Genomic DNA, 26,470 nt, shown 5'->3' with positions numbered 1-26,470 from the left:
TTCATTTCAGGTGACAAGATAGTTTACCAGTCCTCTGTGAAAGCTGTTTTGTGGTGTGAATAAATTTCCCCTTCCTGGAATCCTTTTTTTTTTTTTTTTCCTGAAGCAAAACACAAACTCATAAGGAAAAAAATATCAGTCATACTCTGGTTGTTATTAATATATTTCTTTGGTTACCTAAGATGGTAAAATAAAATTCAGTATTGTTTTGCTTTTTCTCTTCCTTAATTGTCTTTATCATTTAAGTACTTCTAAATATCTAGTATGAATGCTACCTTGTTTAGGTGGTTTGCCTCTGACCTGAAGCCTTCATAACGGTATCATCGCTGGCACTAGTGGTAGTGTTAGTCTGTATAAAACTTCCACTTATCAGATCATTTATTCTTTCCTCCTAAAATAAAACTCATTTTATGGCTTAAAAAAATTTTTTTTCAGCTTTAGTGAGATATAATTGACATTCAAAAAGCTGCACTTGTATAAAGTATACAGTTTGATCAGTTTTAACCCATGAATACTCTTGCAAAACCATCCCTACGATGGAGCTTACCAGTGTACCCATCACCTCCCTCCCCCCCAGTTTTATCACTGCCCTTTATCATCCTTCCTTGCCACCCCTCCACTCTTGCCTCCCATGTTCCCCGGGGCAACCACTTGTGTACTTTCCATCACTATAGAAAAGTTTATATCTGTCTAGAATTTTATATGAATGAAATCATACTCTGTGTCCTGATTTTTTGCCTGGCATCTTTCATTAAGCGCAACTATTTTGGATCCCTGCATGTTGTCACATCATGTGTAGCTTCTTTCTGTTGTGAAGTAGGGTTTCACTGTATGGATGTACCACTTTTCATTTAGTCACCTCTTGATAGACACTTCAGTTGGTTACAGTTTTTTGACCATTACAAGTAAAACTTCCAAGAACATTCACACACAAGTCTTTATATGGACATAGGGTTTCTTTTCTATGGGGAAAATACTTAGAATGGCTCACTCAAGGCAGGATATGTTTAACTTTTTATGAAACTGCCAAACCATCCTGTGATTTTTAAAAAGAGGCAAAGTGAGGCGCCTGGGTGGCTCAATTGGTTAAGTGTCTGACTCTTGATTTTGGCTCAGGTCATGATCTCAGGGTCCTGAGATCAAGCCCTGCATCAGGCTCCATGCTTAAGATTTTCCGTCTCCCTCTGCCCCTCTCCCCTCTGCTCACACACCTCTCTCTCTCTTAAAAAAAAAAAAAAAAAAAAAAAAAAGCCAAAGTAAGCTAATTTTTCTTTTCTGATTATTTCTGGACCCTAAGTACCTTCTACTTGCAATCTAAGGCTAAAATGTATCCCTTTGACAAGTGAAAAAAACCATGAGGATTCCTATAACATTACAGTCCTGAAGGCACCTACAGACTCTCCTTTAGAATATTAGAGTTCTAAAAGGATTAAGGACTTTTAAGAGGGTGTCGTTCAGTGTAACTGCACTTTGCTGTAACAAGGTAGAAGAAAAAAGTGAACGTTTCTTTGCGTTCAGTGTGATATTCTCTTCTACTGCAGGAAAAAGAATTCTTGTTTTAAATGGAGGCTACAGAGGAAATGAAGGCACCTTAGAATCCATCAATGAGAAGACTTTTTCAGCTACAATAGTCATTGAAACTGTACGTACATTTACACAAAGAATTTCTAAATGCTTTAAAAAGATGCCATAGGTCCTTTTCATTGGGTTGGTCTTTGTTTTATTTTAGAGTCTGGGTTTTTTTGTTTGTCTTCTCTCTATATGGAAATCTGTAAGCTTAGTTTCTGTAATGACTCTGCCCTTGTAAAGTATTTCGTTTCCGGATTTCAAAAGAAACGCATGTGTGCCTTAGTCCACGCGAGCTGCTGTAACAGAATGCCATAGACTGGGTGGCTTAGAAGCAAATCTGGTTTTCACAGGTCTGAGGGCTGGAAGTCCCAAGAACAAGGCACTGGCAGATTTAGTGTCTGCTGAGGGCCTGCTTTCTGGCTCCTGTGTCCTCACATGATGGAAGCGACAAAGGAGCTCTCCAGGGTCTTTATAAGGGCACCAGTCCATTCATGAGGGCCCCACCCCCACGACCCCATCACTCCCCAAAGGCCCCACCACCAAATACGGTCCCATTGGGCGTTAGGTGACAGCCATGAATTCTATTGGGAGGGGGGGAGGGGACGACACACTCGGTCTACAGCAATATTCATTGTGTAAAACCTGAAAAGGTCAATTGAATACAAATAACTTTAAAAATTACCCATAATCCCCTGGCCAGATAACTCCCTTTAGTATTTTGACCTGCTCCTTTCCAGTCTGTATTTTATAAAATTGTATGCGGTATGTTCAGTTTCACATCTCAACTTTTTTCCCTCACATGTAATATAAAACTCAATCTGGCATGATATATAATTAGTGGGGAATATAGAGGCAGAATTAATGGAGGAAGAGCCCTTATTTTAAAGAGTCCTTCCCTTCTTTCATAAAGGGCTAAAGGTAGTGGAGTCAATAAAGTAATTTAAGGAAATCTGATGTGCAAGTCCTTGCTGCAGAGCAGATGGCTCACGGACAGGTCTGCAAGTGTGGCCCAGTGAAGCCTGAGGTGTCTTCTGGGGGGAGGAAGGGCCTGAAACAGGCTTTCCCCCAACCATATAATGCATTTTGAAACTTCAGGCAATGGTGCTGTGACTCTTATGAATCCTTTTACATCCAGTGCAGTAAGTTAGCACTTGGGGGGATAATAGACCCTCGGAGAGTCTGAGGACCCTCCTGAGCCCTCTCTAGAACTTACAGTAATTGCCCAATTTCATGTGTGGTGTTGTAGGCACCTAAACCCATCTCTGGACTACGTTTGGAAAAATCATGTAGGTCGTTACCTGAGAGAAACCACATTTAAATGAATTGAGCATTTTTTTTCTGTCCCTGACAACATGAACTTAAAAACTATCACTAACTAACATAAACTATAAGAGAAGGAAAGGAAGGAGCATCTCCTGGTACTGAGACATTTACTAGTCTAATTAAATTAATAGATTGAGGTTCTTTTTTAATTAAAACTCAGTTTTTCTCTCTGTCTCAGTCAGTATAACGTCATGGAAAATCTCATATTTCCTTGGTAAAATGATTCTCCTGCACTTTGTATATTCTCCAGTTTAGATCCTGCTTCAATTCATGCTTTCATCTCAGGCAATGCAAAACGTCTAATCAGCATGGAGGACATTCTAGGCTCCGTCCAGGTCCCTTTGGGTCGCAGTCTGGTTTTCGCGGGCCCATTCTTTGCTCCCTCGCTGTGACCCGAGCTGCTCCTTCCTGAGCTTGCATGCCGTACAGAGCTGAACTGAGGCAGGAGCTAGGAGGACACCCACATAACAGGCCTGCTTGCCTGCAAAGCAGCGTGTACTTTTAAGAGATCCACCTGCTTCTTTACTTTTCTTTCACACCTTCCCCCAATTTAAAAATAATCTGTTTGCATTTGTGTGTCCACTTAGCTGTGTCCCCACAGTTCCTTTACATCATTGCCATGAAACACATGAACTTTCCAAATGATTTCTCCCACTAGTTTATCATTTCTGGTGTCTAAAATTGTGGCATCAGTATCAAAATATTTGAAATTTACTCATTTAATAAGCAGATTTTTAAATATTCCACAAATTTTTTAAAAACAGTCTAAGCCTTTTACCTTAGCTGTTTGCCTAATTAACCAAATGACTGGCTCCCTTATTCCCCAGCTTTGTATTCTTACCAGAAAAGCATACTTGTCCACAGGCCTTTACGCTTGGTAACAAAAGATCCAACCTGAGTCATGCTTTATCTGGGAACTTAGCTCCTTTAAACACAGTCATTATTACATATTAAAGGAGTAGCATTTTAAAAAGGATTATGAAGGAGAGGTATGATCCTCAATAAAAAGTTAAAATCTCACTTCAAGGTGAGAGTCATCATCATCATCATTTTATATTTTGCAGGAGAGAGGACCAGCTTTCAAATTTTAACCAGAAGATTTAATAAGAGCCAAGAATTTTTGAGCTCCTACTCCTTTTATGCTCCAGATATTATTCTAACTTCATTGACTCATTATATTTCCCAGCAGCCCAGTAACTGAGATCCTATTATTATTCCCCTCAGGGGATGGTGGGGCACCAAAGGGTCGAGTCACTGGCTGAGGATGGTATTTGAACTCAGTCAGTCTGGGCTCGGGCCACATTCTTGCCTCTGTGCTCCCAGGTGGTGTCCACTTCTGTGACAGCTGTTCTTTCCCAATGTCCAGATTTCCCCTTTTCTCTTCTTTTAAACACAAACAGAAAAAGCAAATATGTTTAAAGTTGGGCTCATTTTCTGTAAGAAAGACCCTCCGAATTGTCAAAGCTCAACTATAAACACATTTGAATGGGAGTATCTGAATTGCTTAAAATAATATTCGCTATTGAAAAAGAAACCCCCAAATGGCACAAACACACACAACAGAATTTAACTTCTCATTCTAAAATCCAAAATGGGTGTTCTTGATCAGGGACTAGCTCTTCTCTGAGGAGTGGTTTGTGAGCCTGGCCAGGATCTTTCCAGCTCGTGTCTCCATCACCTTCAGCAAGTGGCTATTACAGTTGCCATGTTCATGTGCTTCAGATGGGCCCCAGGGACTGTGGCAGGCTGTGTGTGAGGACAGCATGGCCTGGGCCTGGAGGTGGCGTGTGTCACTTCTGTTCAACTCTGTGGCTGGAGCTCCATCCTGTGACCACATCTCACCACACAGGGAAGCAGGGACAGTGTCCAGTGGGCAGGGGACATGCCCAACAGCTAGCAGGTCCCAGCTGCAACATGTCGTGATAACACATTTCACATGTCCCGAAGAAGTCATGGCACTTCTTAATGACTATGCCATAGAATATTTTAAAATTCATACTCCCATAAAAATGTTGGCTACCCTAATGGTATTAGAGGGAGGGGTATGGAAAAGGCATAGATGGATCTTTAAGAGTAGTGTCATTTTCTTGTCTTTTAAGTACTTGTGTATTTTTAATCTTTTTTTCCCCATTTGTTTTAACTTGTAGGGACCTTTAAAAGGACGCAGAGTTGAAGGAATTCAATACGAAGACATTTCTAAACTTGCCTGAGTTTGAAAATCTTTTAACACATTAAAATCCTAAAGCATCAAATTGGTGTTCACCAAGGTATTATGAGACTCTACTGTGTTAGGGTGTTTCTTTTGTATAAAGCAAATGGAATTATTTAAATATTACTGTATAGTTGTTCAGCAAAGCTTATAGCAAAATCTAATTATGTCTCACGAAGTATCAGAACAATGTAATTTTGTTCGTGTTTTGTTTCCTTTGTAATATTTCCTTAATGATTTTTTAATCTTCATTAAAATAATGTTATTGAAAACTATTTTATATAAGATTTAGAACCCTGCAGTTAAAGGAAATTCTTCATATACTCTATATTTTCTGTAGTAAAGTGGTAAAGTTGAACTATAAATACAATTACACTTTTTAAAGTCAAACTATAAATAGAGTCACAGCTTTATTGAGATAGAGCTCACACACCATATAACTTTGCCCATTTAAAGTGTACAATTCAGCGGGTTTTAGTATATTTATGGAGTTGGGCACCCGTCCCCTCCACTGTTTAATTTTAGAACATTGTCATCACTGCAGAAAGACACCTGTGCTCATGGTCACTCTCTGTCCTCCCTCAGGCCTTGGCACCCACTAGTTTACTTCTGGTTTCCATGATTTTCCTGTTCTGGGCATTTCACATCAGTGGAATTGTACAACCTATAGTCTTTTTATGATGAACTTCTTTCATGCAGCATCATGCTTTCTAGGACCATCCACATCCGGGCACAGATCAGTACTTCCCTCCTCTTCCCTGCTGCACCGTAGTCCACCATATGGGTAGGCCACACTTTTAAAATCCATCTGTCAGTTGATGGGCATTCTGGCTGTTTCTGCTTTGGCCTGTTGTGAGCAATGCTGCTATCTGAACTTTCATGTACCAGGTCTTCTGTGGACATACGTTTTCAGCGCCTGGGGATGGAGTCGCTGAGGTTTCCTGTAACTCATGATACCATGTTTAACATTTTGAGCAGTCCATTTTACAATCCCATCAACAATGTGAAACTATACATTTTTAAATTATAGAGCCAAAGGGATGCCAAAGAAAGGAAATGCACCTCATAGTTGGATTATGAAAAAGAATTTAACAAAATAAATGTACAGTTCACATGACAAAAGGAGCGGACCTTAGCTTCCAGTAGGGTTCAGAGAGTATCAGGGCTTGGTCTCTACCACTCTTCCTTTCTCTGTGTTGGCTCCACTCTCAGTCCCTCACACCAGGAAGTGTATCCCTGGCTTCACATCTTACTTTTCTCCCACAGTTTTTTTTTTTTTTTTTTTTTAAGGTTTTATTTATTTATTCATGAGACACACACAGAGAGAAGCAGAGACATAGGCAGAGTGAAAAGCAGGTTCCTTATGGGGAGCCCAATGTGGGACTTGATCTCAGGACCTCGGGGATCATGACCTAAGCCAAAGGCAGATGCTCAACCACTGAGCCACCCAGGAGTCTCTCTCCCACAGTTCAAACAGAAGATCAGAATTGAGGTTTAACTGGTCCACACTGGGACAAATCACTCCAAATGCAAGGGTTGGACTATCCTGATTGGCCAGACTTGGGTTGTGTTCCAGCCTCTAGGCCATCTGTCTTGGACTTAGCCACAGGGAGAGGCGATAAATTCTCTTGTCAGAAAGTAGGAGAATATGTGCTGGGAAACAAACAGAAGACAGCATAAGAAATAGTAAGGGGATGATCCCGATACCTTTTACCAACACGACTTCAGGATGAATTCAAGTGTGTCTGAACTAACTTGACAGCATAGGAACATGAAAAGGAGCTGAGTTTTGGAGTTGAGCAGGCTTCCAGTAGCATTTTGGCTGTTCTGCTCACCAGCTATGTCATCTTAGAAATGATCATGTTCTTGAATTTCAGTGTTTTTAATGTTTTAATTGTCAAAAAAAAAAAAAAAAAAAGCATCCCAGCAGGGTTGTGAGAACTACAGAGAATACATAGTGTCAGATGTGGTGGGCACTGATTCAGTAATGGAGACACACATCTGTGGCCTGGCCTGGAGAGTTTCAGGAGGGAGAATGGTTCTCCCCGATAATAATATTAGTAAACCATGACAGATTTCACATGTGTCCTCCCCCAGATCTCTAAGTTTGGAATCCCCTCCCTGGTTTTCTTCATAGGAAAAAATGTTTCCTCCCTACCTCCCATATTTTAACTATTTTCCCCAAAATATTCCTGAAATTATCTCAGAATGAAAATAAGTAGCATAATCGAGGTAGCTCTTAACTTTCAAAAATCTGAAGTACAAAAATATGATTCTAGGCGACAGGACGTTTTTCCCTATAAGTTCTTAAGAGGCCAGTAGTGGTTACATTACACAAAGTGGCTGCAGACACCTAATATCAAGTTTCATATGGACTTTTTTTTCTTTTCAAAGCATTGCAAGCTACTTTTCTTTACACAGACTTTTTTTTTTTTCAGAGCAATTTTAAGCTCACAGCAAAATTCAGCAGAAGGTACAGAGATTTCACATCAATCCCCTATCCCCATCCATGCACAACCTCCCTCACTATTCACATCCCCCGCCCAGGTGGCACATTAGTTATAATAAACCTATGATAATGATTGACACATCGTCCTCATCCAAAGTCCTTAGTTTATATTTGTGTCACTATTGGTATTGTACATTCTGTGGATTTGGACACGTTGATAATGAAATGTAGCCACCGTTATAGTGTTATACAGAATAGTTTCACCAGCCTAACAATCTTCTGTGCTCTGCTGTCCATCCCTCTCTCCCCCCATTTCAACCCCTTGGCAATCATTAATTTTTTTTCCTATCTCCTTAGTTTTGCCTTCTCTGTAATGTCATATGGTTGGAATCCTATGCAATCTTTTCAAATTGACTTCCTTCACTTAGAAATATGCACATAAAGTTTCTCCATGTCTCTTCATGGCTTCATGGCTCATCTCCTTATAGCACTGGATAATATTTCTGGACATACCACAAGCTATGCATTTCCCCTACTGAAGGACATCTTGGTTGTTTCTAGATTTTGTGGATTATAAGTAAATCTGCTATAAACATCCATGCATAGTTTTTATATGGACAGGTTTTCAATTCAGGGTAAATGCCAAGGAGTGCAATTGCTGGATCATATGGTAAGAGTATGTTTACTTTTATAAGAAAATGCCAAACTGTCTTCCAAAGTGGCTGCGCCATTTTGCGTTTCCACCAGCAGTGATTGAGAGCTCCTGTTGCTCCACATCCTCTCCAGCATTTAGTGTTGTGAGGGTGATTTTTTGCCATTCTGATAGGTGTGTAGTGGTATCTCATTGTTATTTAAATTTACAATTCCCTATTGACATATAACATGGAACATCTTTTCATGTGCTTATTTGCCATCTGTGTTTCTTTGGTGAGGTGTCTAAGTCTTTTGCCCATTTTTTAATTGGGTTCATTTTCTTACTGAGTTTTTGTGGGGCTTTTCCTGGTCAAAGATTTTTATTTCTTTGACAGAGAGAGAGCACTAGCAGGGGGAGCAAGAGTGGGAGAGGATAGAGCCCAACATGGGGCTCTATCCCAGGACCCCAGGAATATGACCTGAGCTGAAGGCAGAAGCTTAACCAAATGAGCCATCCAGGTGCCCCATTATTGTTGAGTTTTAAAAGTTCTTTGTGTATTTTGGATACCAGGCCTTTATAAGATATGTCTTTTGCAAACATTTTTTTCCCAGTATGTGTGGCTTCTCTTCTTATTTTTTTTTGAAAGCTACTTTTCATCATATCAATTGAGGTCATATCAAATTATCTCAATAGTGTCTTGGGAAACCAGATTCCCTGAGTTTTCTTCATTGGGCACGCCATTGGATCCTATTGCCTTCTCTGCTGCTTTTCTCCTGTCTACTTCTGTCTATCCATTTTTGCTTTCATACTTGAGTAAATTTATCCAACAAACATGTACCGAGTACCTCCCGTAAGTTAGCTAGCCATTGTAGTGGGTACTGGAGATGTGAGAAGTGGGTGTAGACCCAAGGTGCGTTGTTTAGAAATTGACAATGTTCAGTGAACTGATACTCAAGTGAAAGGATTGGCCAATGAAAAGAAACTTGATAGTCTGGGGCAGCTACTTAAAAATCCCCCCTAACTTTGCTGGGCCTTAGTAAGAGACCATTAACTGGTAACAGGATATACCTCAGTTCCTACTTTGCTAAAATAGACTCAAAGGATTAGAATATGAATCAGCCTTGAGTTGGTTTTAGAGTTGACGAAGTACCCCTAGAAACGTTAAGTGGATAACTGAATCATTATACTGTTAAAAGGAAGCATCCTTCATTTTTCTTTCTCCCACATGGATATTCCAGAAAAAGTCACCAGTATAGAGTTGGCCAGTGTGAAAAAGTCTTAATAATACTAAATTTTTACATCATTTTTATGTATCCAGCATATATATGAACATTATTTAAACGTTTTTATGTATGCAGGCAGCCAGGTAACTTCTACTCTGATCTTACAGGGTCTTTGGAGTGACTTCTATCTCTTTCAATTAGGAAAAGGCTGAAGAGAAAATGCTACTTTATATGGTATTAAGTGATCCTTTAAAGCATGCAGAATGATTTGTGTAAGATCTCATATCAGTATGTACTAAAATAGTTCCTGATTCTTAGTTCATTTTTACGACACATAGGAGATGATCTTTAATTTCCTTTTTTTCCAGTTATTTCTTTGATTTACCAATTATCCAGCTCTTAGAAAATTTATTAATTTTCAGTAATTTAAAAACACAACCAAACATATAAACTTATGGCAGAGATGCTGGTTTTTTTCAAACACAGGCTCTCATTTCCCTGACAATAAGATGTATATATTTGCTTGGTTTAATGGAAACTGTTTAGATTTATATTTATGAAGAGCTTTGAAGCTACGCTAGATGATAAATATCTATGACAGATAACAGCCTGTGATACTCTAGATGAGGTTTAAGGTGGATACCATTACTACATACAAAATTAAATACTGACCAATTCCCAGTGGGTTGCAAAGTGCTCCAAAGAACAAGCAAACATAATATAGGTAATTGTCAGGTTGTTTTCCTTTATTGCTGAAAGCATAATACTTTCAGAAACTAATCAAGAGGTAGACAGTGGAAGAGTTTCTTCCTTTCCAACTATCCCTGTTAATTTAGTTCTTTCATTTGAAATTCAAAATTGATTATCCATTTGTAACTCTAATGATACTGAGAAGGCATATTACTGGTCTCAATGGGGACACGTGGGCAGTATTAATGCAAGTTTAGTTTTATTATTCAAAACACCAGCTGTTAATAAAAGTTTTGATAATTTAATAACATGGATTTGACTTTAAATCTAGTTTATTTGATAGAACTCTTGTTCAACATCCTGCATATAAATGCACAGCCCAAGATCATCATTATTATTTTCAAAACTACAAAGCACATGTAAAGTACTAGGAATCAAACTAAACTTATGTATCTAAAGGTATAAAAGTCTTAAAGGTATAAAAGTTTTAAAGTCTAAATTTTGACCAATTTTTTCACCAAGTAACAGAATTAATGATATGAACCCACTTTTGAAGTTTGTGCTAATATGAGCATTTTTTTTATTTTTTTTTTAATTTTTATTTATTTATGATAGTCACACACAGAGAGAGAGAGGCAGAGACACAGGCAGAGGGAGAAGCAGGCTCCATGCACCGGGAGCCCGACGTGGGATTCGATCCCGGGTCCCCAGGATCGCGCCCTGGGCCAAAGGCAGGTGCTAAACCGCTGCGCCACCCAGCGATCCCTAATATGAGCATTTTAAGATCATTTTTGAAGTAGAAAGTGGGAAGGATACAGACTTTTTTTTAATGTATTGTTGGTAATCATAGATGAAGCTGAAAGGCTGTTTACCTCTTCAGCCCTGAGAAATACCACATTTCTTTAATATTTTACAAGTAAGGTAAAAGATAATCATTTGATTTTTCAAATAGAGGTCGGGTGTATACAAAAAGAGAGTTGTGTACTTTCTAAAATAAAAATGACTTCTACCAATTGTGGAGAGAAAGCTTCATAAAAATGTACCTTTAAACATCTTTTTAAGTACAGTTTTACCACTTTGGCCTTTGAAAATGTATCCTAATTCTAGGAATTGATTTTTATGGAAAGTACAGACTTTACAATGACTCAGATTTGCACCATACCGCCAAGATCCACCATATTCATGCAGACATAATGAAGTTGATTACTTGTTTATTTATTCTGCCTTTTAAACGTCATTAGCCTTTTGTGAGGACATAACTTGCTCATTAAAATTATTTTGAAACAAAGTCTAATCGTACAGGGTTTAAAATGTAAATGGCATTAGTCTCAGGAGTTGCTTAAATGCAAAAGGTCCGCAAGGAATACTCAGGAAGCCTCTGTGTTCAGAATCATTAAATCTGAGTGAAACGTGTGGCTTCCAGAGAATTTGGAACTCTGATGGTCTCAGAATTTATAGTAACTCAACACTGGGTGCAATTAGCCATGTGAGGTAATGTCCGGAGCGATTTTAAATATGTGCAGAATTGGGGAGCACCACAATCTCGGAGGTGGCCTGTCAGGGAGGCAGGACTGTTAGGGGAGATTGTCATTTAAGAGGCAGGTGCCTACCCCTCTGTAGTATATCTTATTTGGAGAATGGCTTTGAGAACAGAAAGAGGTTGGTGAGCTAAGGCCTTGCAGTGGTTTATTTTATGTGTGGCGACTTGGCTGGGTCATGGGACACCCACAGAGTTGGTCAAACATGATTTTGGGGTGTTTCTACAAAGGTGTTTTTGGGGTGAATTTTACGCTTAAATTCTAGACTGAATAGAACAGATGGCCTTCTCTAAGTGGGCCTCATCTAATCAGTTGAAGGCCTGCATAGAACAAAAAGGATGATCCTCCCCCTGCAAAGACAGAACTCTAACTGCCTGTGAATTTCATCTACAACACGGATACCTCCTGCCTAATGGCCTTCAAACAAAAACATCGGTTTTCCCTGGGTCTCCTGAGCCATCAGGCAGCCCAGCCTGCAGGTTGGACGCTACCAGCCTATATAACAATGTGAACAATTTGTTGTAATAACTCTCTCTCTCCCTATATGTATACATTTCTGTTTCTCTGGAGCACCCTGACTTACATAGGCTTTCATAGACGAAAAAGGAAAGCCAAGGCTGTCGAAGGAATCTTGGCTAACCATATTGGGCCATCCCAGGTACCGTGGCGAGTCTCTCCCAAGAACTGGTGACAGGGCCTTGGTATTTACAGCCACAGAACAATTAAGATCAAGTAACCTCCACGTTCTTACTCAATATTCGCCAAATAACCTTCTCCGAAAGGAACATCCCATGTACCTGACAGCATAAGAATGTACTCAGCCTACCTGACCCTTGAGAATAATGAGATCATCACAGTAAATGCCAAATTTCAGGCTGTGTCTGGATGCCAGTCTGACTCACCAAAGCAGCTTTCCTTTGCATGACCTTGATCAGCACATCTCAACATCGGAAAACTCAACAAAATCCTAGATCTTCTTTGCAAAGTATTTATTTTCTTCAGATGTAATTAACAGGTTTTATAAAACCACCATGACGTCTGGTTAGTTTTTTAATTATCTGGACTGAAGAATGACTGCAGGAGTGGCAGGGAAAAGCCATACATACAACAGATAATTTCCAAAGCTATCAATCTTTAAGGCCTTTTGAGAAAGCTATAAAGCTGAGGCACAAAGTAATCCTTGTAATGTCCATCGATGAAACCCTTCCCACTGTTGTGCACAAACCAACAGGAGACGTCTGTTCCAAACACTCGATCTGTTCGGTAGTCTTTCTGCAGACCTCTGCAAGGGAAATGGTGTATATGGTTAGAGCACAGACCAAGGCTTGGCCAGCCTGCATGTCTGGAAAGGAGACATATCCCCACCCCCACCCCTGCCTTGCGGTTCATTGCGACCTTCTTGCACCCTTTCTGCTTGCCCCAACCCATCTCTTCTCCCCAAGCTGTACTGAACATCATTCTCTGGGGCTTGGTGTTGGAAGAGCAGAGAATCAGCAGTGTATCCTTAGATCGCTCAAATAACCCTTTGGAGATGTGCCGATACAGATTTTTCCAGCAAGGTGAAGAGTGCAAATTAACTTTCACGCGGAAAGAAGGTGGGACCCAAACGCTGATGTGCTGTGGGCCTACTGCACGTGTCACCTGCAGGACGAATCTGAGATGCCTCTCACCTTCCCTGGGCAGGTGAGTGTTCTATCTAAGGGCGATGCCAGCTCTTTCTGAGAAATTCATGCCTTTCATGTGAAGGACAAGCCAATGAATTAAAAAGGCATAGGGTGTATTGTCACTCACGATCTTTCAAGTATTTTGCATCACAAGGTGCTTGCAGTCCCTGAACTTGAGGCCCATCATTTACCTTTGTCATTGGAGGATGGCCGATGAGCGTTTACAAATCTCAGATAAGTACTGTGATTAACTGTGCTCACCATTTCCTCTTCAAATATGCTCACTGACGCCCATTGGTAACTCACTGGTCTCCAGTCAGCTGGAGCCAGGTGACTGGCATCCTCACTAAGAGTTCATCATTTTACTTCCCGAATCTATTTGTGGTGGTACGTCGGACTTAATTAGCACCGCAATGTCATTGCATACTTACGTGGAAGCCAATGACATCCGTGTGCAAAGAAAGTCATTTCTTATAGAGCTAAGTGGATTGCATTGTGAAAACTCTTAAAACGCAAAAAAAAAAAAAAAAAAAAAAAATCCAGAAAAAAAACTCTGCTTTAAAATGCTATCAGCACAGGGGAAACTGCTGTAGAGGATTAGGAGAAACTGAAAAGACCCATACGAATGTTACACTGAGAATGCTTTGCAATCTGCAATTCTCACTTCAGAGTGAAGCACGCAGATAGGGCTTGTGTGAGAAAAGCTACACAGAAATGTATTCTTTAGATTCATACTCAGGAAGAAGACTCCAGTCTTACCTAAACATATACATTCATTCTCTAGCTCTATGGTTCACGGGTATTTTTTTTAAATATTTATTTTACTATTTATTTTGAGAAAGGTGGGCAGGGGGAGAGCAAATCTCAAGCAGCCTCCAAGCTAGCTGAGCCCAGAGCCTGACTCAGGGCTCGATCTCAGGACCCAAGCTGAAACTAAGAGTCGGACGACGCTCAACCAACTGAGCCACCAGGCACCCTGGTTGACAGGTGTTTTTACAATTTCCTCCTTCGATCAGCTTTCTCAGTAATCTAGCTTATGACCAGGGCTCTTGCAAATAAGGACTAGCTAGACAAGTAGGTGCCGTCAAATGCCAAGAGCAGTGAAGCTGGCCTGCCTGCAGCGTCCTTATGCAACCGTAGTGGATGTGTCCCTTCCTGATGAGCTGTTCTGTGTGACACAGGGAACACTTGCAAGAGCTTTCCTTGCTTCGGTGTCACTGGGTGAGTTTAATCCTGGTAAAAGCGCTCTCCGTTACTGTTGTATGCATCCATGACCTACCTGGTGACAATCAACGTATGTCCCTTCACTTCCATGCTCGCCTCGGGCTTCTCGGGGTCCTTTCCGGGTCGTTCATTGAAGATACGGATCTTTGGCTCATGCATGAACTGGCCTAGCGAAACAAAGTGCAGACACCGATTTGTGCGGAACCCAAGGGTAAATAACTAAAACAGCCTCATCATCATTTGACCCCGGCTTCATTTTGGTCCTCCCTCCAGAATTTCTGGGGTAGAAAGACATATTAAGAGAAGGACAGAGCAATGGGAGGGATGGGTCCTTCCCAAGATTGATGCTGGGCCGCTAGCCCTACATTCATCTGACATACAAGGCTGACCTACTGGACGAGAAGTAGACAAGAACGCCCCGGTGCTAGGGTGGGGAGGTATAGGTAAGCACCTGCCACATTAAGCTAATCACAGAGACAAGTTTGTGATGTCACATGCTGAAACTGGAACCATTCCTTAGAAAGCAGGGAGAGAGGACCTAGACGCCTTGCTTGTTATCATAGGCTTCCCAAACCAGTTTACCTGTTCAGTTAGAAAAAAAATCTCCAGCATAAAACTGAAAGTGTATCCTGTGGCTCAAAGTTGCCCAGAGTGTGAGGATGAAATCCTGGTTCTGGGAAAACCTCACCTGCAACAGCCAACAGTCTTGGCTAGAGGATCCCTGAGTCACCCTGCATGGCTCTGCTGGGCTGTACAAATCATGTTTGTTATCCTTTGTGTATTATGATTTTTTTTTAAGATTTTATTTATTCATGAGAGACACACAGAGAGGCAGAGACATAGGGAGAGGGAGATGCAGGCTTCCTGCAGGGAGGCTGAAGTGGGGACTCGATCCAAGGACCCCAGAATCAGGCCCTGAGCCGAAGGCAGATGCTCAACCACTGAGCCACTCAGGTGTCCCCATGTATTATGATCTGACATCAAAAACCCTGACCAGGTGGGGAGAGACTGCCCCTCCCAGAGCTAGCTGATTCTGAAAGACAGCAGAGGACTCAGACCAGAGCAAGCCAGACCTCTTCTAGCTGGCCTGCGTGACCTGGAAGCCATTCCAGGGCCAGGAGCCAGGTGAGCAGAGGCCACCCTAGAGCCCCAAGCCTGCCGAGATGTTGCAGGCTAGCCAACCTGGAACCACCTCACCCTACCTTGTCCTACAGAAACCACAGAGGCTCTGGCCTAAACCTGTTGCTTTGAGTTCCAAACTAGAGCCTGCCCTCCCTCCGAGGCCCTGCATCACAGGCCTTGTTTCTAGGGGAATCTGAGTGACAGTAAACATTTCTGGCCCCAACAGCATTGGCCCAGGTGTGGCCTAGTCACTGGTGTAAATCAAGAGCCAGGCACAGAGCATGGCCCCAACCTGTCCTTTGAGCCCCAGTCACTTGCCCAAGTTCTACCCTCCAAAGTTGCTCGAGACCAAGCGGCCCCCCACTTGCCAGGTGGTCGCGAAACACTGTACCTATGAGTCCGTGAGCTTTAGGTGAAAACTTGTTTGTGGGGGGAATGTAGATCCCCAAAAAGTCTACATTGACTGGATGCTTCTTCCAAACGCGATGGAGTAAAACAGAGAAGGACATGTCTTTATCCAGGGTGATGGTCACAGTTTGCTCTTTCTTCACAGAGACGAGCACCCTGGTGTGAAAACCAACATGGAGTCAGCGTTTCCAGAACACACTGTTTAGGAACCCATTCCTCCCGCCGTGAACACGGGCTCGCCATCCCGTCCTGGGCAGTCCCACTAGCACACGAAGCCCTCTCTCTACAACATTTTTGCCACAGAATGCTGTTTTCACTCCCAGCTCTGGAATTCAATCCATTTAGATGTTTGTATAAAAACAATTAACAGGTAATAACAGGAAACCATGACTCATAAGACGCAATCCTGGTGTTCTGGGCATGCCCCGACAGGCAGTTGGCTGGGGGTTTTTGTTGGGTTCATTCACTTATCCAACATGTATTTACTGAGCCCTTACTACACGCCAGGCCTCAGCTGGCACTGAGACACTCGGTGGCCAAAAGACGTGGACTCTGCGGCCAGGGACTGGGCAGTAGGTCACAAAATTCTTCCTGAACCTCAACTTCACATTTAAAACCACGATGGTAAGTTCTATGTTTTTATCAGAGATTTCTGCATTTATTCACACAGTCTCACGTGGAGGACAGGCCCGAATCCGGATGTGATTGTACTCGCCTGTGATTAATGACGTGAGCTGTGTCAGACCAGGACAGGACAGACGTCCGGGAGCCCCGGCTCAGGGTGATGGTCTCAGTGCTGATTTCTACTTTCACGTCTTCACGTTGGAAATAAAATCCCAGTTTTCCAAAATAGGTGCGGAGTTTTTCATTCTTGGGTTTCTTGGCACCAATGAGCTCTCCATTGACCAAAATCCCTGTGGAAGAAAACATGCTGTTTTTTCTCTCTCTCTGTGCACCATGTTTTTGTACATTGGGGCACCATAACTCAAATTTATAAAACTGGACAATAGGGGAAAATTATTATCTTTTTTGCTTCAGGACTTACATTTTTTCCTATGCCATGCTCACTTTGTTATTATGTCTCATCATACTTTAAATGAATTATATCACAATAAGATCTGCTAGTTCATACTCAGTTTCTTAGCTATTCTAATTCCCTTAGGAATGTTTATAATTCATTCTCACTAACTGTCAGGGTTTGAGAAGTACAGGACTCCTATTAAGGTGGGAAGGAAAGAAATCCCAGGTACGACAGTGAAAGATGGCAGTGATAAATTGCCTATTTCAAATATAGTATATTTTTATTTTACCTGATTCTGGATCAGAAACAAGGTTGAGAATTTTTCCAGGTTCTGAGTCAATATTGAAACAAATATTCTTTTCATTTTTTGGCAGGTAAATGATGAAGTGTGGGTCATTTTCAACTGGAAAACATATAGAGAAAGTGAAATCAAACAAAATCATAAGAAGGAAGGTGACATGGAGCAAGCACTTTATTCCTGAACATCTTTAACTTAACAAATATTTACAATGCTTCTACTAGATGCCAGGTTCTGTTCTAGAGCTTCGGGGCCTAGTGGTCCGTCCCCATTGTCCCTTCCTCATGAAGCTTCTGTTAAGAGTTTTAAGTTATTTTACAAATATAGGGTATACTTATTCTGAAGCTATCACATATGATCTAGGCTAGAGATAAAGAGTAAATAAATAAGACACAATAAGAAAAGCACACATACACTCTATGTATATACACATATTTACATGTATACGCGAGTGTTGTATGTAGATAGATAAAAATATGTACGTTTTGAGTAGCTACAGACAATACATAAAAATAAAGGCGACATAATATTATTTTTTGGCATATAGATTGATATTAATCAATTCCAAGAGCAATGAAGCATCAAGGTACACTCAACAAAGAGCTCCTTTGCTACTGGATGACCTTATTCTGGCTGATATTTCTTATTTGTTTGTTTAATCATTCAACAGAGAGTTAATGAGGAAAAAAAACCCAACTCTGTCCAAAGCACTGAATCAGGCAATGTTTGATGTACCTATACATAAGTCATGGTCTTATTTATAAGACCTTCAAGAAAGTCATAATTTAATGAAAGAGTGACCAAGATTCTCTCCTTGATCAAACTTTGCTTAGGCTCCCCCGACCTTTTCAATTAGTCCTCAGCTTTTGGACTTGCATGTCTGTCTCTGTATTTTCCAATTTTTTTTAACAGATCAATTTTTTTAAGACTTTTATTTATTTGACACAGAGAGAGAGAGAATGAGAGAGTGCACAAGCAGGTGGAGGAGCAGAGGGAGAGGGAGAAGCCGACTCCCTGTGGAGCAGGGAGCCCAATGTGGGGCTCCATCCCAGGACCCTGAGATCATGACCTGAGCTGAAGCCAGACGATTCACTGACTCAGCCACCCAAGACCCCCTGCATTGTCCAGGTTTAGCAAGAATCCTAGTAGCTTGGCTTACCTAGAATCTCCACCCTCCATATTGATCCCCTTGATATAGTGGGCTCCTCATCCCCCAATGCCCTCCAGGTGACATCTGATATCCTGACTGCCTTCTGCAAGAATCCTGTTGGATGGGTTTGGCCAGAATCCTCCTTCTTCCTGATGTTTCCTCTTAGTGATTTTCCACCCACAGCCTCCCCCCTGTTTTTGTCTATAAACTCCCACTGTGCCATGCTGTATTTGGAGCTGAGCCCAATCTTCCCCACCCAACAGCAAGGCCCTGTGATGGGGGTCCTCATGCCCATGGGGACGCCCCCCCCCACTCCCTTGAGTAAAGTCTTTGTGACGGTGCATGTCTAACGAATATCGTGAATAATTGGTTTCCTTAGTAGTTTTTCTTTCGTAGAGATAGACACAACCACTGAGGTCAGAGAATAAAATAAATGACACAACAATGGCCCAAGCGGAACATCCTGAGGGTAAAGATGAAGCGGTGACTGACCCCACCTGGCCAGCTGCGAAAGGCCTTGTGAAGGGGTTCGCACAAAGCGTCTCGAAGCTGGGAAAGGCAAGAGACACGGGAGAGACAGATTTTATTCTGAGTGCACAGAACAAGACACAGCTTGGAGGTATAAATGTTGGTGATTTGTGTGCAAAGTAGCTCAGTGTAACCAAGGGATGGGTTCTGGAAGGAATGGAGGAAAAGACTGAAAAGGGGGTCATGGAGATGGAGCATGGCGCCAAGGAATGGAGCTCTAAGTTGGGAACTACGTGAAGTTTTTGAAAATAAATATGACATGATTTGATTTCAGGGAAATCACTTGTCAAGGTATAAATTAAGTCTTGGAACATGGACGTGAGAAGATCGGTTAGCAGCCAGCACAGCAGTAACCCAGGCAAGAGACAGTAGATTCAATGGGAAATGGGATGGGTGCAGGAGGGAAAAATCCAGAGACAGGTGATAGGATCTGAGCGCAGAGGCATGCTTCAGCACTGCCAGGCTTCCAGCCTCGGCCGTCGAAGGCAGTGGAGAGAGGAAGGTCTGTATGGTAGGAACTGCAGTGCTTGTGTTTCCAGAATGAAACTGGAAGAGCAGGCTTCCACTCCTTGAGAGGCTGCCGTGATCTAGATAGCATCGCGAAGCCCCGTGCAAACATCAACTCAAATCCTCACGTATCCTCGCAGAGGACAGGTGACCTGTTAGTAAGTGGCAGAGCTATGACCAAAGCCAAGCTGTCCGATGACAAGTCCACTGTCCCACCCACTCCGATACGCTCATTCATTTTCAAGTGTGTGTTTTGGAACACGAAATGTAAGATAAGCTAATCCAGAGCAGGAATATGATCTTGTACTTCTTTGCACCCCTCACACCACTAAACTCTTGCTATGAGGTCAATAAATACTTGGTTATTTGATTTTGTGTTGAGCTGGGCACTAGAGGGCATCATTAAAACACAGAACAAAGGTTTTCATTTCCTCCCCCCACCCCCCAAATAATTTTGTTAAGGTAACCTCTTCCTTTACATAAATATAGTGTTTTGAAATTTTTTTGAAGGATATTGCTCTTATTAAAGATAATCATTGATTTTGCCATTTTAATTTTACCAAAATCCCACTAATCAGACTGCTGGTGAGTAATCCCAAATCAGTGCTGCCATACTGATTTGATATCATTCTAGGCAGCAGAAATGATACATCAAATTAGGGGAGTCTGTGCGGCCTTACATTTAGAACAGGTTGAGGGTAGATTGAGGACTCTGTGATGACTTCATAGGTTCCTGAGGACCGGGGGTTAATGAGTCTCTATGAGGAACCAGGAACCAACGTTATAACCACTCTGCAATTTATCACCAGCTCCATTTTACAGGTGGGCTCACTGAGACCCCAGGGGGGTTCCAGAGCCTGGGTCCCCCTGTCACGTGGGCAGAGTTTGACCCCAGAACTCTTGGACTCTCAAGACCTTGTCCCTTTGACTGCATCATAAGGGTGACTACATACACCCGGAGGAACCGCTACATTCATACTGGAAAGAATATTGAAAACGAAGTTAGCTTTCTCTCTCCGTGTTTCCACAGAAGCTTTGTTTTGCAAAGCAATAGTGTGAGCGGCTTGTGCACCTGCCATAGGTGCTTTTAGAAGAATGAACAAAAGCAAACAAATTTTGTTATTCTTACTCTCTCTTTAGTATGCAGCCCAAATAATCATTTTCTAACAAGGTTAAATAATATTCTTTCAAATTTCATGTATTCCGACGCCCTGTCTCTTGCTCTGAGAGCCACTCGACAGGGTAAAGATGGCAATTTCGTCAGCACTGTAACCTTTCACACGGCTGCCCTCCCCATGCGTGCTGTGTTGTCAAGTTAGCACTGCTAACTGAAAGCTTGGGGCAGAGTCCCTCCTCAGGCCCTGTTGTTGGACGTGCTGGGGAGGGCAATGGAGGGGCCTCTGGAAGAAGCACTGCTCCTGATGGAAGAGCGAAGAAGCAAATCACTTTGGGCCCACGAATAGTCATTTTAGAGAAAAGCCATAGAGGGTGGTTGGGGGGAGAGATGCACTCACTCTACAAATAGATTCGATGTCCCCGCTACATTTTCTCTGTTACAATATGGTTTCAGGGAGTGGTGGGTATATAGTCTTGAGAAATCCATTCCGACAGTCAGAAATGTTCTTGCTAAAAAAGTCTGCATCCCAGGCAGTCTAGAAAAGCTGCACATGTCCAGGGACATCGGGAGCTACTCTGCTATTGAAATTTCAAACCACCCCAATCGAGCCCCCTATCTGGACCTTCCCACAGGGAGAGGGATGTGCTGTCTCTCTGATTGTTGAAATGTACTCCTTTCTAAGAAAAAAAGAAAGGGGAGGAAGTGCACAGGCTTTCTACACTCGCTAGCTGATTGCCAGGCAGCCGTCACCTCTGTGGGGAAAGGTGGCAAATGCCAGATTTGGAAGGAGAGAAAAACAATAGGAAACAACATTAAAGTCATTTTTATGGCAAAATTTATGGCTTCTGATCCTTAATAATAGCCTTTATGTATCAGCTCTAATGTGCTAGCCCTTTCAGATGGCTTCACACGGTGTCAACAACCTGGCTGCGTAAGTATAGTTATGCCTACTTGCAATGTGCAGCAACATGAAGTAACTTAGTAAGTTCACACGCAATCTCTGAAGAGAATGTTCTTTGCATTGATACCCCATTGGCCCACCCAGCATGAGAAAGAGCATCCCTTCCGTTCCAGAGGGTTCACATCATACAGTTGGAGATGGAGTGGTATGGACCCAGTTGTACCCCCAAAATTCGTACATAGGAGCCCTAACCACCAACAGGATGATGTTTGGAGGTGGGGTCCCCAGGATGGGATTGGTGCCCCGATGAGAAGAGACACGGAGAGCTGACCTAGCTGGCACGATGGTCTTGGACTTCCCTACCTCTAGAATAGTGACAAATAAACGTCTGTTGTTTAGACTGCCCAACTAGGGGCTCTGGGTATGGCGACCCAAGCTGACGAACACACACAACTGTCTTCTTTCACTGGAGGTCAACCATGCCCATAAAAGTCATCTGGTTTACCAGGACCTCTCGAATGTATGTATATGCTCCACAGGATTGTGATCCGATTGGGAGCAGGACTTGAAAGCAGTGGTAAAGGTCTCTTACCTCTCATCACATGTGGGGGAGGTGTGGCCTCCAGCACTTGAGCTCCCAGCACTGGCATTGGGATCCTGGGCATTGGGGAAGGGTTGACCCAAGATGGGACTGAATTCGAAGCAACTTTGTTGCCATAATACAGGGCACCTGTGTGGAAAAACCTGTCTCTGTTAGTTTCCAAGCTTACTTTTCCAGAGAGATTTCTTACAACTTCAAGAATTTGTTTTATGCAGACCCTGTGTTCTCAGCTAAGGTTTTCTCTCATTAATTTTGTTCCAGAATTTTCTCTCTTCCAGCTCCTTCTGTCTTTATGGGCCTGCCATAGGGTTCTCTGAAGAGTCTGGGACTGGGGCTCTAGGAACTGCCCCACGGAGGCTGGAGAAGGTTGTCCACAGCAGCCCCTGGAGAAGTCCTGGATTATAGTCTGTCTCTGCCTGGATCTGCTCCTATTTCCTCACCAAACAACTATCTAAATAACTGAGTTTCTCAACCAAGTAGTTTCCCCTTCTGGTTACAAAAAGTTCAGTTTAGGGGTGTCTGGGTGGCTCAGTTGGTTAAGCATCTGCCTTTGGCTCAGGTCATGATCTCAATGTCTTGGAATCGAGCCCCACACTGGGCTCCTTGATCAATAAGGAGTCTGCTTCTCCCTCTCCCTCTGCCTCTGCTCCCCCCACTTGTACTCTCTCTCTCTTTCTTTCTCTCTTTTTGTTTTCTCTCAAATAAATAAATAAAACCTAAAAAAAAAAGAAAGGAAACAAAGTCCATTTTACTTTCCGATATACAGCCTTCTTGTTGTTGAGAAAACAAATGGCAGTTCACCTAGGCATTAAAATCACTTATAAATGCCAGTTTATCTAGGGTGAGTTTCTCCTGAGATAAATTTAGCTGTGGCACCCAGGCTGTTACAACTAGCACCCAGAGGTAAGAGTTCCTTGAACCCTGGATCGTTGCAGTAAAGCTGGCGTGTCACTTGCACAAAATGATAATGTGTAAAGTGTTCCCTCCGGGGTATGCAGGCCATTGTCAGCACTGTGTTTCAGCAGGACAGTCCCTAAGAAAGCGAGGGCAGAAAGAAGGTGATGAGCCATATCTTTTAAACTTGGTACATGGGCCCCTGGGCACACCTTATGACTTTCCACAGGACACAGAAATCATGGGTGGCTTTTATGACAATTTTGAGGTTCTCGGCTTCCACATACACTTTTCCTAAGAAAACTCTTTATCCTAGTTTAGAAGTGAAAGGCTTGCTCTCTCACCAAAATCCTCTGGGGAAAATTGGTGTAGTGCCGAAAAATGCAATGACTCCAATCCATTGCCAGGAAAACAGATTGGTTTGCAAATCAGACAATTTCCAGTTCTTTGCTTTAAGCAGAATTGAAGTAGGTTGTGAGCTGTCATGCGTTAGATCATTAAAAATAATTTTTGAATACTACATCCTATGTGAGTTTGCATATAACTTTGAAGACGTTATAAATGAGTGACAATTGCTGTAACCAAATTCATTCCATTCCTGTCTACTTATCTGTGTCAACAAGATTTATCAAGACTTAGGCTTAAAAAAGATTTTTTTTTTAAGATTTATTTTTAAGTAATCTCTACACCCAGTTTGGGGCTCGAACTCACAACCCCAAGACCAAGAGTCGCATGTTCCATTGACTGAGCCAAGGGGTGCCCCTAAATTTTTTTCTTTAGCATTGACACTGAATCTGATCTCTTTCAATCTATTAATAAATAGCATTCACCCATAGATACTCGAAAAAAAACACTGTCACATTTTTTCTCATTAAAAGATGATTTCCAATAAAATTTTATTTATGGATATTGAATGTATAATAGGTGTACACTATTTTGACCAATTATCTACTTGTGGTAGTTTTTTGTTGTTGTTGTTAAAGATTTTATTTATTTATTTGAGAGAGAGAGAGAGAGCACAAGAAGGGGAGAAGCAGAAGGAGAGGGAGAAGCAGATGCCCCGCTGAGCAAGGAACCTGATGTGGGGCTCGATCCCAGGACCCTGAGATCATGACCTGAGTTGCAGGCAGAAGCTTCACTAATGAAGCCACCCAGGTGCCCTACTTGTAGTTTTAATAAAACTCTAGAAAAAAAATCTAATAAAATTTAACAAATAATAAATTTAATAAAATTAAATATTAATAATTATATATCATGTGTATATTATATATTATAATAATATAATAATTTTATAAACAAATTTAATAAAATTTATTATTTTTATTTATTTTATTTATTATTATAAATAAATTTAATAAAAAGCTAAAAAAATTTTTTTCGAACACTCAGAATCTAATGGCCACAAGAAATTGAAAAAAATTTAAATTTGTATACATTTTTCTTGCAGAAGGGCAGGATGATCAATAAAAGACTTTCCTGGGTAGCAGTGTATTTATTACATAGAGACATGATTCTGCCAGAAATGGAAATACCAGTTCAACTAGAAAAGAAAACACTATAAAATTTCCAGCAATTAAAACAGAATTTGTTCATTTATTTTTTAATGGATGATGGAGAGTACCAAGTTTGATATCCCGTGTCCTTGGGTACACTTAAAAACAGTGATGTAACAATTTTATTTTAAAGTCTAAAAAAATAAAATAATAAAAATAAAAGTTTAATGTAGGGCGCCTGGGTGGCTCAGTGGTTGAGCATCTGCCTTTGGCTCAGGGCGTGACCACGGGGTCCTGGGATCAAGTCCCCCATTGGGCTCCCTGCAGCGAGCCTGCTTCTCCCTCTGCCTGTGTCTCAGCCTCTCTCTCTGTGTTTCTCATGAGCAAATAAATAAAATCTTTAACAACAAAAAAAGTCAATGTTTACACTATGCCTCAAATTAAATTCATTGCAACTACTGAAGCATGGTGTAAAATGGTTCAATGTTGACTTAAGCATGTGTGTAGGGGTCCACAGGTCCTCAAAATTCCTCTGGGAGCTAAGTGGGCAAAAATGTTCTAAGACCACAGCAATGGACTCTCTCGAAGTAAATTGACAGGAAGAGCTCGGACCCCCGGAGACACAGGGCTGGGAGCACGAGGAGGGCTGCAGGGGGAGAGAGGCAGGGGGGGAGCACCCTGAAGTCGGCTGAGGAAGCTGACCCCTGAAGGGCATGCAGGAGGGCACTTGATGGGATGAGCACTGGGTACTCATATAGTATGTTGGCAAATTGAATTTATTTTTTTTTAATTTATTTATTTATGATAGTCACAGAGAGAGAGAGAGAGAGAGAGAGAGAGAGAGAGGCAGAGACACAGGCAGAGGGAGAAGCAGGCTCCATGCACCGGGAGCCCGACGTGGGACTCGATCCCGGGCCTCCAGGATCGCGCCCTGGGCCAAAGGCAGGCGCCAAACCGCTGCGCCACCCAGGGATCCCAGGCAAATTGAATTTAAATAAAAAATAAAAAATAAAAAATACAATACAATACAGCTGACCTGTCGTATTTCTCCACCAGCCAGGAGCACTGACCTGAGCAGCAGGAGTGGTCTTGCGGCGGGGAGTCGGCCAGCATGCGCTCATCCCCTGCCTCGTTCTCAATCACCATCGTGGTGAGCGGGGTCAGGATGTGATGGTCCAGAGACATCTGCAGGATGGTTTTTGTGATTTTCCTTTTGCTAGCAGCCGTAGGAGCCAGACTTCTGTATTTAGGAGATAGAGGAATTCAAGAACATTACTGCACTTCAGGCCCACGCCCCACGGATTCGGGGCTCAGCCGGGACCCTGGGGACCACAAGATACAAGAACGCTAACTGGCTCCGTGAAGCTGGTATTTTATTTAGCCACGCCATCCTAAGGATTTTTTTTTCAAACAGACTTCATTTTTCAGATGGGTTTTAGGTTCACAGTAAAATTGAAGGGAAAGCACAGAGATGTCCCATGTACTCCCTGCGCCGCACACCGCAGTCGCCCCCAATATCAACACCGCCCCCACCCGAGTGGTGTATTTGTTACAACCACTGAACCTGCACTGACACTTTCATCAGCACCAAATCCGTGGTTTACATCAGGGTCTGCTCTTGGGGTACGTTCTATGGGCTCCGGCACATGTACAATGACACGTGTTCACTGCTGCCGAATCATGCAGGGCAGCTTCATGGCCCTAAAGGTCTCCTGTGTGACGCCTGGTCGTCCTGCCCCCCAAGCCCCCGGCACCCACCCATCCGTTTTACAGGGACTGTTTCTTAAAAGTCCCTATGCTCTAACTCCAGCCGGGCACGGGGTATGTGTACTTTGGCCGTGAAGGCACCAGGATGCTTCTGAAAGGGGCAGGGATGGTTCTCGCTCACTTGAAAGCCACCGCTACAG

The 26,470-nt window shown here is 42.3% G+C and overlaps 2 protein-coding genes across 2 annotated transcripts in view; one reads left to right on the top strand and one right to left on the bottom strand.

Annotated features, from left to right (window-relative positions):
* Positions 1 to 5,376, top strand: part of KIN (Kin17 DNA and RNA binding protein) — a 35,542-nt gene extending 30,166 nt beyond the window's left edge. The window contains exons 12-13 of the mRNA XM_055331799.1: positions 1,542 to 1,642; positions 5,040 to 5,376. Of these exons, the coding sequence (XP_055187774.1) occupies positions 1,542 to 1,642; positions 5,040 to 5,102 (164 nt within the window). The 3' untranslated portion in view covers positions 5,103 to 5,376. The remainder of the gene's footprint in view (positions 1 to 1,541; positions 1,643 to 5,039) is intronic.
* Positions 5,377 to 6,391: 1,015 nt separating this feature from the next.
* ITIH2 (inter-alpha-trypsin inhibitor heavy chain 2) overlaps positions 6,392 to 26,470 on the bottom strand; it is a 42,252-nt gene continuing 22,173 nt past the window's right edge. The window contains exons 15-21 of the mRNA XM_055331797.1: positions 25,634 to 25,803; positions 22,168 to 22,305; positions 17,364 to 17,477; positions 16,769 to 16,967; positions 16,037 to 16,209; positions 14,579 to 14,690; positions 6,392 to 12,917 (exon numbers count right to left, since the gene is read on the bottom strand). Of these exons, the coding sequence (XP_055187772.1) occupies positions 12,770 to 12,917; positions 14,579 to 14,690; positions 16,037 to 16,209; positions 16,769 to 16,967; positions 17,364 to 17,477; positions 22,168 to 22,305; positions 25,634 to 25,803 (1,054 nt within the window). The 3' untranslated portion in view covers positions 6,392 to 12,769. The remainder of the gene's footprint in view (positions 12,918 to 14,578; positions 14,691 to 16,036; positions 16,210 to 16,768; positions 16,968 to 17,363; positions 17,478 to 22,167; positions 22,306 to 25,633; positions 25,804 to 26,470) is intronic.

The sequence above is a fragment of the Nyctereutes procyonoides genome, unplaced genomic scaffold (genome assembly GCF_905146905.1).
Source record: "Nyctereutes procyonoides isolate TBG_1078 unplaced genomic scaffold, NYPRO_anot_genome, whole genome shotgun sequence".
NCBI lineage: Eukaryota > Metazoa > Chordata > Mammalia > Carnivora > Canidae > Nyctereutes > Nyctereutes procyonoides.
This window is presented reverse-complemented; position numbering and strand designations above follow the sequence as displayed.